Here is a 14960-nt window from a genome sequence, read left to right as displayed (position 1 = left end):
TTAAAATAGCCCAAAACCACCTGGATACAAGGTAGTGTTAGTGAAGCCAACATAGATCGAACAGCTACCGAGGAAAGAGTACTTAAGGTAAATGTACATGCGAATATTACAGAAAGTTCATTTCTAGGCAGATATTCCACGTATACCAAGCTTGTGCGCATAACAGCATGGTTGGGTCGTTTTATACACAATCTGAAGGCGAAATCAAGGAATGGCATGCAAGCAATATTCGGACCGCTTACTTCTACCGAGCTGCAATTGAGTCTATTCGCTATTGTCAAAATTGTACAAATGGAAGCTTTTGAAAGCGAGGTCAGGCTGATTCGGAAGAAAGAGCAGCTACAGAATAAGAGTAAATTGGTCAGTTTGACGCCATTTTTAGATGACTATAATATTTTGAGAGTACGAGGTCGTCTAAAGGACTCAGTGCTACCGTATCGTCAAAGGCATCCTATAATTTTGCCGAGTAATCACCACTTTACGAAGATTTTAATCGACCATGCTCATCACCTCACTGTGCATGGCGGAGCACATCTCACTCTTTCTTATATTCGACATCAATTTTGGATCATCCAACCACGGAAAACCGTACAGAACCATCTTCGGCACTGCATCCAATGCTTCCGCAACAAGCCCAGGCCCACTACACAATTGATGGGTGATTTACCTACACAGCGTATCAACCCCCCTCGCCGACCCTTTATCCCAACAGGTGTGGACTACACAAGAGCCGTTGAAATCAAGGCATCCAGATATCGCGGGCACACGGTCTACAAGGGCTATATAACAATATTTATATGTCTAGCAACCAAAGCAGTTCATTTGGAAGCAGTTACAGGAATGACAACTGAACATTTCTTGTGGGATTTACAGCGCTTTGTCGGCCGCCGTGGGCTCTGCAGTGATTTATACAGCGATTGTGGGACTAATTTTATTCGAGGCCTGTCTCAATTCGAGACCACTGTGGCCCCTCACCGCAGATCCCGACGATCTTTTTGTTCTAACGCCTGAACATTTTTTAATCGGCGATGCTTTACTGTGCCCACCGGAACCGAATTCCGATATTAAACCTATTTCCGCGCAATATCTTGAATTACAACGCTTAGTCCAACAATTTTGGTCAAAATGGACGACGGACTGGATTTCACACCTTCAATCGAGACCTAAATGGAAACACGTGGAACCGAACCTCGCCGTTAACGAACTGGTACTAGTTAAAGATGAGCGGCTACCACCAAACCAATGGATGTTAGGACTTATTGTAGCACTACATCCCGGATCAGACCAGCTAGTACGTGTTGCTACTATACGTACGCAAACTTGTGTATACAAACGCTCTATCTCGAAAATTTGCCGATTGCCAATTCCCACCAATGAAGACAACTCACTCGATTCCACTTAATATGACAATTTTTTACGCAAACTATGCCTATTTCCTATTTCAGTTTTTCTTCCCCGGAGTCACCCAATCTACGTTTTCACATATCATGCTGGATTCAGCATTGGGGGGCGGCATGTACAATCCGCAACAAGGTTTGCATTTAAATGGGTCATCCCACGTACCCACCAGTATGAATTTACACTATGCCACTGGCATGACAAAACCACTAAGTAATCATATGATTTAACTGTTGCCTTCCAATACTTCGTAGCGAATGTGCAAGTAGGCAGCATACATACATATGTATGTATGTGCTTAGCTTTGGCTCTTTTTTCGATTCATCAAACATAACAGTTGACACATAAGCATCAACAGCAACGAAGTGCGGAATATTTTAAATACATAATTTGAATTTAAGTTGTATTAATTTGTTAAATAAAACATTAATTGAAGAACCCCAAATACAATAGTTCTCTACTGCACGTTTCACGTTTGTAGCTCAATGAGAAGTTACTTAAAAATCAATTGCAATATTTGTATGAATAGTGGGCAAAAATTCAACCGACCTAATATAAAGGAAGTAAAAGGGCGTGAGTACCAAGTACAGCCACAAATTTCAGAAACAAATAATTTCGAGTTTTTTACGAAGAGTTTTGTCAGCTTCGTCCCGGGGAGACCTGATACTGAATAATCTTTTTTCTTTATTGGCTTGTTATCGATAGCAAATAATTATCGTTGGCTTATAATCGTCAAGTCATCGGCCTTGATTTCTTATCGGCTTCTTAAAATAGGCATTACAGATGTGCCATCACTTTACATTGATATTGTATCGGTTATTCGCTTCGTTGATAACAATTGATAGTTTTGCGATAACGTATTGATAAATAATCGATAGGTTTTTGATAAAATATTTGATAAATTTTCGATAACAACACACTACGCCTACACTTGGGTTCTAAATTCCCCCATACCGTGAGCATAGATGAACCTAAAGTTTTATAATATTTAAATGTTTAGCAACTTTCTATTAAATAAAAAAATTTTAACAAAATATCTTCATTAGAATATATACCAGATATTCAACTATTTTTATTTTTAACCTTTTTTTTTTTGTGTTTATACACTTTTAACTCCTTCACTTCATCCTTATTTTACACAGTACTATATATCATCTCATAATAATACGCAACAGCAACAACTATTCTGTCTTGGCGGTATAACTACTGTTTCTGTCAGCACTGTTGATGCCTGTGGTCGCTGGCCTCCATTCTCCACCACAACTGTTGTTGTTGGTGGTGGCGCTGTTACTTGTGCACCTGAGTTTACAACCACAGTTGACGATGCTGCTTCTTGTTGCTGTACTCCCGGTGTATTCACAATCACTGTGGATGGCTGCGGTGGTGGTGCAGTTACAATTACTTCTCTTGGTCCAGAAAGAGCTGACGCTGCTGCAGCGCCCATTACTGCGCCAGCAACCAAAGAGGTGCCAAGTATTAATCCGGCGGCGGGTAGCAAAGGTGGCGGCCCACCAACAATAACTTCATTAACTACTGTACGTGGTGCTGAATTGACATTCACATTTACTTGAGATGGTGGTGGTGGACGTGCAACAGATCCAGGTGTTTGACCTGGTGGACGAAAGGCTGGTCCAACGGCAGGTGTGGCAGGTGGTCGGCCTGCAAAAGCTGGTCCAGGCGAAAGCGCAGTTGGACGACTTACGAAAGCTGGACCAGGCCCCATGCCCATTTTTTTTGGGCCCATACGTACTGGTCCGATAGAGTGACCCATGCCAACACGTGCATGTACGGGCATTTTATTAATTTTTTCGAATTTTCTATTTAAACTAGCATTGCAACTTTTAAGCTGTTTGTCTTCTACAAAAAAATATTATCAACTGTTTTCATATTTCCAGTTACGAAAATTATTTGTTCGCTTTCTTTGTTGTCTGCATATATTAACGCTCATTTTAAGTTATCAATCATTTTGTAATTATGCACTGATTATACGGTAAAGGGTGCATTACCAGGTGGTGATATTATCTTATCAGGTAATGACCATGAAATGAAGTGTGAGGTAGTGGATAGCAAGGTGACTCAAAAAGTTGATAATTATTCTTTCGGGAGTGCTTAGGTATGTATGTAAATTGGAACGTATTGTAAAGAAAAGTTGAAATTTTTTCCTCCAGTTTGATTACTTATCAATAGAGCTCGGACTTCTATGGAAATTTCTGAGAAATGAAGAAATTTTATCATCTGTATTTAATTAGCGAGACTTGCTCATATTGCTTTATACAATTGTTTTGTTATTGAAATTAGATAAAAATTTCAAAGTTTACAAATAGCGATGGTTACTAGGACATGTTTCTGAATTTCACTTCTTCATCAGCTAGCTTCTCGGGATCTGAGTATTGAACTCGGATCTCCAACATTCATACCAGTGTAAAGGCAAAAGCCTTTAACCACTCCTAGTAACCATCGCCGTTTGTAAACTTTGCAATTTTTCTCTAACATCAATAACAAGACATTTTTACTTCACGAATTTTTGGCTATTTTCAAAAGGGTTTGGCATTATTTTATGATCTTTTTTGGGATTTTATAATCTGAACTTAAAGGGTATGAATTATGGTATTTTTTTCATTTTTCTGAATTTTCGATATCGAAAAAGTGGGCGTGGTCATAGTCGGATTTCGGCCATTTTTTATACCAAAATAAAGTGAGTTCAGATAAGTACGTGAACTAAGTTTAGTAAAGATATTTCGATGTTTGCTCAAGTTATCGTGTTAGGGACCGACCGGAAGGACAGACGGTCGACTGTGTATAAAACCTGGGCGTGGCTTCAACCGATTTCGGCCATTTTCACAGAAAACAGTTACTGTCATAGAATATATGCCCCTACCAAATTTCACAAGGACTGGTTAATTTTTGATCGGCTTATGGCATTAAAAGTATTCTAGACAAATTAAATGAAAAAGGGCGGAGCCACGCCCATTTTTAAATTTTCTTTTAGTTTTGTATTTTGTTGCATCATATCATAACTGGGGTTGAATGTTGACATAATTTACTTATATACTGTAAAGATATTCAATTTTTTTGTTATAATTTGACTTAAATTTTTTTTTTTTAAAGTGGGCGTGTTCGTCATCCGATTTCGCTAATTTTTATTTAGCACATATATATCAATATAGTAAGGCTCTTGCCAAATTTCATCATTATATCTTCAACGACTGCCAAATTACGGCTTGCAAAACTTTCAAATTACCTTCTTTCAAAAGTGGGCGGTGCCACGCCCATTGTCCAAAATTTTACTAATTTTCTATTCTACGTCATAAGGTCAACCAACCTATCAAGTTTCATCGCCTTATCCGTCTTTGGTAATGAATTATCGCACTTTTTGGGGGTTTTCGAAATTTTCGATATCAAAAAAGTGGGCGTTGTTATAGTCCGATTTCGTTGATTTTAAATATTGATCTGAGATGAGTTTCCAGAAACCTACATAACAAATTTCATCAAGATACCCCAAAATTTACTCAAGTTATCGTGTTTACGGACGGACCGACCGACAGGGCTAAATAAACTTCTTTTTTCGCCCAGATCATTTTCATATATAGAAGCTATATCTATCTCGATTAGTTTATGCCATTACGGATTACCGTTATGCGAACAAAGTTAATATACTCTGTGAGCTCTGCTCAGCTGAGTAAAATAAAATGCATGTGGAACTATCCATAGATGTTGCACCTAACGAAATATGCGCCTATTTTCGAAAACGCCATATTATCTTTGTAGCTGCGAAAATTAAATTTTGAATTTTTTTTTGTGTGCTTATATTTTTTTTTTGTAAATTATTGTCATTTATTAAGTTATGTTAGGGTAAAATGACCGGACCAAGAAGACTGCTGCCCATCCCAACATTTAGGTCACCAATGGGCCCATTATGATGCCCTAGAAATGGTTTAATCAACCCTTGCTCTAACAGCTTCTGCGCTTCAAACCACTTTGTGGAATCAATAAATTTTGCTAACGTCCTAATGTCGAGCCTGGAGACCTCCGCGAGATCAGTTAAAAATTGTTGACTGAAAGCGGCCAACCTTCTTTTGCTCAGTGCCGGACATTGGCACAGCAGTTGCTGCACGCTTTCCTCCTCCTCAATACATCTGCAGCTGCGGCAATAATCGTGCGATACGACGCCCATCCTAGCGGCGTGAGTACCTATCAAGCAGTGACCGGTAAGAACCCTTATCAACGTCGAAGGTCCTGATTTAATCAGGGTCAAGAGAGTGTTAGTGCGACCTTTATCATAGGATGGCCACACCAACTTTGGTGTCTCTCATGTAGGAAGCGTTGATCAGAGCATATTCGCCCTACCTATAGTGCTCGTGCTCACACGGAACTTAAAAGAGGCCATTGGTATACCTACGGAGTCATTTTCAGGAAGTATGTGGGTGGTTGTACCTTTCCTGCCCAGCTCGTCAGCTACACAAGTGTCTTCAATACCCCTGTGACCAGGAACCCATACAAGGCTAATTCTGAATTGCTGGGCCATCTGATTAAGAGATCTGCGGCATTCAGTGATCGAATTTGTGTTGTCGACATTTGAGTTCAAGGCCTTTAGCGCGCTCTGACTCTCCGAGAAAGTCATTTGTTACATTGACAATAAAATTCGAAGCACCAAGCAAACCCGGTTGGATTTTCCAATGGATTAGGCTTTTAATAAAGCAATAATGAGATAATTAAGAATTTGTATTTTGTAAGGAAGATTGAGTTCAATTAGGGCTTTAATGTAGAAAACTTGGCTTATTACTTCATTAAGCCTCTGTGTGAGATAGGCATAACACTTTCAAAATTTTTTTCATAGAATTTCTTTGTAAAAAAATGAGAAAGTGTTAATTTTCGTACGGCACGTCGATATTTACAATGTGAATAAATTAATATGCATGTTCTGTGAACTTGAAATCAGCCAGTACAATGAAATCTAAGTTTATGCTCTGTAATGATTAAAACTAAGTCATTTAAACAATTCAATGTATTATTCAAAGTATTATATACCAAAAATATGTTTATTACTGCATTTTTTCAAATTTGAAAACCGCTTGGAGAAGTTAATATTTCGAAAAAGTAAACTACCCTTGGGACATTTTGGTTACCTTTTTCGCTATTGATAACAAATGCTGGTACAAATTTAACAGGTTTGGCTTGAATGTAGCTTTAGTTTTGGCATGGCTACATTTTTATACCTTTCATGAAAATGAAATTGTATATTAAGTTTTTCACGAATCTCAAAATTGAAATTCCTTTAAGGGTGAAGAAATAGACCCACCAATAAATATACCGAAATGATCAGGATGATAAGCTGTATTGATTTAGCCATGTCCGTCTGTCCGTCTGTCTATTTGTATGCAAACTACTCCCTCAATTTTTGAGATGAATTGGTAAAGTTTGGTGAGCGGGTATATTTAGGCCTCCGCTTAGACATTTTGAACCGGCCGGATCGGACAACTATATCATATATCCCCCATACAACCGATTTTCCAGAAAAAGAGGATTTTTGTCATATCATACTCAATTTATCAGATTGAAGCTTCAGAATTCACCATATGCTTTCGTATATTTCATTTATAGAAATGGATAAGAGTGGTAGTATATACATCATATATCCCCCCAGCCGATTGTTCAGATAAGTAGGTTTTTCGTAATTACTGGCCCATTTTAACAGCTAGATGCTTCCAATTTCACCAAATGCTTACGTATATAGCATATATTGTAATTTCGTCAAATACCTTCGTTTTCGGCATATATTTTTGAGATAAGTTATTCATGGTCAAAGCTCTTTCATACATACCACACAAAACGTGGAACTTTGCATCCTCACACAAAGTACCTACCTATCTTTAAACGGTTTTATTTAGCTTGACTGTGTAGCGGCCAGCCGGCCGTTGTGAACGAATTTTTTAATTAAAGTTTAAGTAACTTGCCGTTAAGCTACAAGCTTACAACTTGGAATATAGTTCAGAACCCGATGACAATGGAATAATAAGAAAAAACTTCCGATAGGTGGCGCATGGATCGAAAATTAAAAAAAATCGAATTTGTGGTCCGATTTGCCTCATATTTGGAACACATATTACATACAGTCCAGTAGAAGTGACATCAAAATACTTTGGAGTTCGAGGAGGGACAAGCATACGTGGCGACGAGTCGAATAAAATCTTTGGAAGGATTATGTATTGAGGACTTAGATTGTAAAAAATTGTCACGAAATGGTCCTTGTAATAATGAGTCACTAAATGAAGTAAATAGAACGAGAAATAATTGGAAATTAAATAAAGCTAAAAACTTGAAAATAAAATAACTAAAAAACATTTTTAAATTAAACGGTTTTATTGAAAACATTACATACATTAAGTAATAATAACACTAAAAGCTAGAAAATAATTAGGTAGGTCCTAGGTACTAGTTATCACACTCGCCATCTATCTAGGGCGTTGATCAGACAATTAAATAAAAGTGCTGGACGCGTCAAATTTGTATTGATAGCCATAAGTAAGACCGTTTAACTAAAAATTTTTTTTAAATTATTTTTTTTATTTATATTTATCTTAAAAGTCGCTTAGGTATTTACATCTTTTCACTATTTCTTTTACAGAAGATTATTTTGATTTTACGAATGGGATAAGATTATTGTTCAGCTTCATTCATGAAAGGTAGGAATTCGTCGGCACAGCCGAAATTCAAAATAATACAAAATTTGATATCGGTGAATGTAAAGCTTCAACCTTTATACAACACATAATATTTTTCGTATTGAACTTTTGCACACATATCATTAAGTTGAGCTTCAATAAAGTCACTTCAATCAATGTCAGAACTAAAAACAAAAATTTGGCCCATATAGGAAAGATCAACACACATTAAACTCAATCCAATCGGATATTTTTCGCACTTATAAAACTTTTGCTACCATACCTCCGACAACTCCACCCCTCCATCACATTTCTATCAAACAGATCCACTGTTAATTTTTGCAGCATTCAACTTTCTCACCTTTCACACGGTTGTTAGCAATCCCCCCGTAGCGCTTCATCCATGCATTCAATCGTTCATGCAAATATTGATATGTCGGTTCGAATTGAGGTTAATGGAAATTGCGCGAAATTAATTTCATGTAAAATTGCAGCAATGCAAGCAAGCAAACTGAGAATACTCAATAAAACTGGTATAGCATAAACGCACTCACCACAGCTTGAGCATACAGGAAAACATGAGTAGAAAAGCCAGAAGGAAAGACACTGAATTTACATACATACATATGTAGCACCGAATTGCAGTCAAAGGGGTTTAAAGGCAAGCGAAGTGTGTGCGGTTACATTAAACTTTATTACATAAGACAAACAACATACACATACAAACACATTTGCTATTGGTTTACAAACAGAATTGTATGATATGTAACTAACAAACCCTTTTTTTCAATCTCTTTTCATTTTTCTTCTACTTGTAGCTATAACAAAAGCATCAATTCTGCCTCCAATAGCAAAAACGCGAATGTAGTGCCGAAAAATGATAAAAATGCCATCATGCAAAATATTGCCAACAGCTATCTTCGTACTGAGGCAAGTAATAACTCTTCTTACACATCTCCGTCGTCGACATCGTCATTGTCATCATCCTCCTACGCTGTTGGAAATTGGATGGGATCACTGCCAAAACGTCGACGTACGAAATCACGTACGAAGTCACGCGATTGCCGTGTCAGCCATTGGTCTGAATGGTCGGCCTGTAGCAAAAGTTGTGGCATCGGTGAAATGCATCGATATCGCAAGGTCATAAGGCATGGCAAACGTGGCGGACGAATATGTCCAGCGCTGCAAGAATCAAAATGGTGTGGTACTGAAAAGGGTTGCCACTCCCCGACGACCTACTTCAATTGGTAAGTGAATTGAAAGTTGTAGATAGCGAGTATAAAGACCTGTGTGTTAAGTATGCATGTATGTGTGTATGTGTGCAATATTCTCAGTTTTATTATAGGAGCGCTATTGGCAGTGGCAATTAGAAAAGTTCGTTTGCTTTTTACTTTTTTTTTTATTTGCCAGATTGACAGTTGGACATGCTGTGACGTTCAGCTGGACAACGACTGACAGTTTAACTTTTATGTGTGGTTATAAGAAAGAAAAATATACAGAAATAAAAAAATTTACACTAAAAAGGAAAGAAGAAATTTCAATTTGGATTTGGGTTTATTAAGGACAGCGCATGAAGGACAGAGCGAAAGATATTGATTACGAAACTGTACTTACATATGCGCATTGTACATCTCGTATGATAGATTTCGTCGACAGATAATATACTGGCAGCCGCTAAGCTATGGCGGTATAGTGCAGGGTTATGACTACGAAGGAAGAAGTTTCAAATAGTCTTGTGAATAGTAACACCAAAATAGTTAGAAAATGCTCTTCTAAATCGTTTTAAATTCGGTGAAAGCCTAAAACATGTAGGAGTTGTCGAAACTTCTTGAAAACTTATTGATAATTTTTTGATAAACAGTCGTTAACCATTCCATAATTGATCGACCAGTTCGAAAACAAATCGATAACTTTTCGTATATAAATGTATAAAATTGTTGACAGCAAATGACAAAACTTGTCGATTGCAAACCGTTAACAGTTCGATAATATATTGGTATTATCCCACTACGTTTTCGGTTCCGACGTTGGCTTCCACTTCTAGTCATACATTTTCTCTACCCCCATTTTAATTTTTCCTTTCCCTTCCTTTCCTTGTCTGTGATTGCCTTGCCTTGACCTCGCAACAGTAACGATAAACTTTGTCATTTGTTTCCTCCTTTTTAAATTACTAGCTTATGCCCGTATTTTTTACCCCAGATTTCTATAAAAATATGCGGGCTACGCGTAACTGACCATGGGTAAAACATGAGTTGGTAAAATTGTCTTCTGCTACAACTAATGACTGTTGTTGTATGATATATTCATATTTGTAACAGCATTCCCCACGCGTAGATGAGGTTGACAATTGAGTTGCAGAAGCCCTGAAGCTATAAAGGTTTGTATTGCGCTCATAAATCCCTTGATTCGCAGTTGATGATCGTCCTTGAGCTGCATTGATAAGGATAGGAAATTTAAGGCATTTAAAATTGAAAAGGCAAATTAATCGGCATCAATGGAATCCTTGGGCCCCTTTTTTTAAGGATCGATCGATGAGGAGAAATTTTCGATGGCTCAAAGGAGCAAATAAACTCAATCTGATATGCACAGCTTGGGACTCTTCCACGACTGTGTTAAAAGAGAGATAAGTTGTCTTGGTTCTAGTGATATTAACATCCTCATTTTAAGGTGCCTAAAATGCGTTTCTCAAAGCCATTTATGGTTTGTAAAGATAGATTCAATATTTGGAAGAAACATTAGCGATTAAAGCTTCAGGTGATGTCATAATTTCTCAAAAACTTACAGGTAAAGAAATCAAATTTGTCAGTTAAGAAATAGGAATTTTGCCATAATTAATTTCAATAAGTTGTTTAGTAAAAGCTGCTGCCAAATTGCCCTCTCATATTCCTAAAAAGAGTAAATTGTTTGTACGTGAAGCCGTCTATAGACGAAAAAGCACGTATTTACTTCAACTGCGGCTGTTTCAACAAGTAACAGGAAAGCACCACCTTTGGGATGGTGATTACACCTTAAATTCTTAGGGGTTTGGTCTAAAACCTGCACCGATTGTTCATGAGTCATGGTGCACACATCCAACACGCTCACTTTGGCCTCACCATTTGCTTATGTTGCACATCGGTGTATCAGATGTTGGCAGAGAGTGGTCATTTAAATGAGGAGTTGTACGTCCACCACACAAAGGGTATCTGAGAAAGCACTTGCCATAGTGATTTCTCTTTTTGCTCTTATATCAATTAATATCAAATTAAACAGAAATGTGTTTTTCCGGTTCCTCCAGGCGTGTCCAAAAATACCAAACCTGAAGATAACATAAAAGAATACTAAAGGAATAACAGCCAAACCCAACTCTGCAATCAAACTTTACGTGTTCAAATAACCTAAATTTTTAAGGCAGCCATATTCTAAAAGTCCCATTTGTTTTGTTTTTTTCAGTTGCATATAGTACTGGTGCTGTTAGGACTTAACGTCATATAGCTCCTTACCAATTTTCATTATTCCATTTGTATGGTAGATGCCACCCTCTTTTTTTATATTGAAATTATGTTTAGCCTATAACCATCTTTGGAAGATTTCTAGTGCGTGATTAAATCTTAATCGTGATCGGTCGATCCGTTTAGGGCGCAACTCGATCTATGCCTTTTTGAATTTTATATATACACTCGCAGACCAAGCAGACGTTGTTCTGCCCTAAATTTGGTCTATCTGCATTCATATTAATAAGCTCTTTCCGTCTAACTCGGCCTCCCCACTCTTATATTTTTCTTAATCTTTTATTCATTCCTCCCTCCGTCTTTTTCGATTCATCTATCTCTATTTCGTCTCACTCTATCTCTTTCTCAGTCTCCTTCTCCTACCCTCTTTTCTCTTCTCTCAAGTTCTTCTCATTCTCCATCATCTCTTATTGCCAGTCCGATAGGGTGGTTCTAGTCAGAGTCCCAGCCCGTCTCTGGTCTAGTCCCCGGAAAAAAGGATCGTAAATACTAATACAGGCAAACTAATACACCAAATTTCAGGCAACTCGAATAGGACGTACATAGGTACATGTATATGTAGGTATGTGGGTATTATTAATTCACGTCTTTATTTCGGCTTCGCATGCTTATTTATCAGTTTTGCCAGGTTGATGCTACTAAATCGAATATTACAACGGACATTACTTTAAAGCTCTCAGCAATAGCTTTCATTTGATATCCATAATACACACACATTGTACAGGTATCCGGGTCGACGTTTTGGCCTATATCTCAAAACCCTTGTCACTCAGCGATATTAAAATTACTCTGTACTAAAGCACACATAAACAGCTTTCATTTGCTTTCCATATTACACACACCTTCTAGGGGTATCCGGGTCCACATTTTGGCCTATATCTGGAGACCCTAGTCACACAGCGATATAAAAATTACTCTGCACTAAAGCACACATCAACAAATTCAATTTGATATCCAATTGTATAAAAACATTCTAGGGTGCCCTGGTCCACGTTTTGGCCTATATCTCGAGACCCTAGTCACCAATAGGTATGAAAATTACCCTGTAGTAAAGCACTCAGCAACAGCTTTCATTTGATATCCATATTGTATAAACATATTCTAGGGGTGCCCGGGTCTACGTTTGGCCTATATCTCGAGACCCAAGTCACCCAGGGGTACGAAAAATACTCAGTATCAAAGTACTCATAAACAGATTCCATTTGATGCCCATATTGTACAAACACATCCCAGGATTACACCGGTCCACTTTTTGATCTCAAGGCCCTAGCCAGAATGGGATAAGAAGTACCGTATGTCCGTTCCCTGGTTATAAGCTACCTCTCCACCAATTTTCAGCCAAATTGGTTCATCCGTTCTTGAGTTATGCGTAATGTAACTAACACGACTTTCTTTTATATAGTATTTTTCCAAAAAAAAAATCATAACTCAAGAATGGCTAAACCGATTTGGGATTTCAAAATCAACTAATCAACATCTCTCCTTCCTGTATCTTTCCGAAAAATTTCATGGCAATCTTTCTCGAGTTATGGAGTGACAATCAAAATGTACACTTCTTTTTATATATATAGGTATATAGATTAATTTGTTTTTTTTTTTTTTGTGTCTACAATAACTTCCATTAACTGATTTACTATCCGATTTTGCTCATATCTAGTCTACCACGCACATTCTTTCCCCCCTTTAAGTATGCCCCAGTGTTGTGACTACACATACGCTTACAGTCTGTACTCCCCCTCACCATAATCAAAGGTATCCTACAGCGAATAGCATTAGTTCTGAAGTTGTGCATCGGATTGTCACGTACTCATAAAACCTCTAGTAGTTCCACACAAGCTTTGTGCGACTATCTCCGAGTTGGGTTGTTTAATTCAAAATAAAGCAGGGTCATAACTTTTCAAATAAGTAAGTAGATTATTAGCTTGGGTATCGGCATTGGATAGATCAGTATATTAAAGCCGAATGCGCTTTTGTTTCGGTTCAAAACCCCGCCTTCGGGCTTATATTGTTTATTAAACGATAGTAAACGATATAATTTGCTATTTTGTGAGCTTTTCTCATGATGTTATGGCTGTCTATGTAATAAAGCTCAATAAAGATCTTATCCGCGAGCATTTTCTTTGACGTCATTGATAACTTTTATGTTTTTTTATCTTTCCAGGTCAACCACATGAACGACGTAGTTTGTAACGTAAGCGTATAATTTGTTTTATGAAAAAAAGTGTAATAATGAAAATAAAGTCTATTAAGGAAGAGGCAAAAACAATAATTATAAAATCATAAAAAAGTCAAAAAAAAGTAAACATACTTTTTAAGAATCATTAATTTAAACGTATTCAAGTGTTCTTGCGCAGTTGGTTATATAGTATATACTCAGTGCATAAAGCGCGCAAAAAACAAGTACAGTTAGCGGTTGATTTTATGTAAAATATTTGGAAATTTACCATGTAAGTTCTTTTAATCATATGTTTGCAAGGCGAATCCATAACAGGTGGTGGAAAAGCGAATTCGACCAATTCGTCGTGCAGAAGAATATCAAGTCAAAATAAAATTGTTATTGATTTCGATTAACTGACTGTATCGAAAATAAAGAAGAAGAAGAAGTCAGCTGTTGGTATAACAACACCTGGTACTGGATTCGCCTTGTATGTTTGGTAGGTTTGATATTATTTTGAAACAAAGATTTGTCTGCTTTTTAATTATAGGCAGGCTTTAAAAGTTTTTATCAAAACATGGAATAGTTTATAAAAAATGTCAATAACAGATACATTTATATGAAATATTCAACATTTTTTTTTTTTTTTTGTTTAAAAATCAGACATGTCTAGTAAAACGTACTACGATGTATGTATGTATGTATGTATGAAAATGTGTCGCCAGGGTTTTAACACTTACCTTGTGAGGAGTTTAGAATGTTTAAAAAAAAAAATGTACACACCCCGTAAAATCACGGAAATAGGGTATTTCTCTCTATTTCATCTAACTATTCCTCGATGTTCACATTTGCACAATGGCAAATACTAAAAATGTGTTAATTTATTTATTCAGACACATTAAGGAAATATCAATCTGTTATTACTTTACTCTTATTATTATCATTATAATTTTTTTTTTTTTTTTTTTTGGAATGTGTCTAGATAAGAGGTTTGCGCCGGTCACTTTATTGGCGGCGGCGGCGTCGACTCAATTATATACCGGCGGCGGCCGCGAAATCTGCGCGCCGGCCTACGCAAGGTTTTGTTGATATGTATTTAAGGAAATCTACTTTTGATCATTTCGGATAGATCAGAGGTTTTTGCCTCAAAGTCTCGCGAATCGTTGAAAAATTGCAGTAGAAGCTCGGAGCGGAGGGACTGTCTTTCGTTCACTTACTCCAAGGAGGCTTCGAACTTAACCCCGGTCTAAGGGA

At 37.2% G+C, this 14960-nt stretch overlaps 2 protein-coding genes across 2 annotated transcripts in view; one reads left to right on the top strand and one right to left on the bottom strand.

The window, feature by feature from the left end:
- mspo (M-spondin) overlaps positions 1 to 14440 on the top strand; it is a 379491-nt gene extending 365051 nt beyond the window's left edge. The window contains exons 6-7 of the mRNA XM_067771342.1: positions 8879 to 9307; positions 13713 to 14440. Coding sequence (XP_067627443.1) covers positions 8879 to 9307; positions 13713 to 13725 — 442 coding nt within the window. The 3' untranslated portion in view covers positions 13726 to 14440. The remainder of the gene's footprint in view (positions 1 to 8878; positions 9308 to 13712) is intronic.
- LOC137243538 (WW domain-binding protein 11) lies at positions 2521 to 3244 on the bottom strand. Its single transcript, XM_067771343.1, has one exon. It carries the CDS (start codon positions 3191 to 3193, stop codon positions 2555 to 2557), a length of 639 nt encoding a protein of 212 aa, XP_067627444.1. The 5' UTR covers positions 3194 to 3244; the 3' UTR covers positions 2521 to 2554.
- Positions 14441 to 14960: the final 520 nt, after the last annotated feature.

The sequence above is a fragment of the Eurosta solidaginis genome, chromosome 3 (assembly GCF_040869045.1).
Source record: "Eurosta solidaginis isolate ZX-2024a chromosome 3, ASM4086904v1, whole genome shotgun sequence".
In the NCBI taxonomy this organism is placed as follows: domain Eukaryota; kingdom Metazoa; phylum Arthropoda; class Insecta; order Diptera; family Tephritidae; genus Eurosta; species Eurosta solidaginis.
The sequence above is the reverse complement of the archived record's forward strand: the minus strand, read 5'-3'. Positions and strand labels throughout refer to the sequence as shown.

Excerpts from the sequence above, each read along its gene's own strand:
- LOC137243538 (XM_067771343.1), bottom strand. The coding sequence starts at position 3,193 with ATGCCCGTACATGCACGTGTTGGCATGGGTCACTCTATCGGACCAGTA.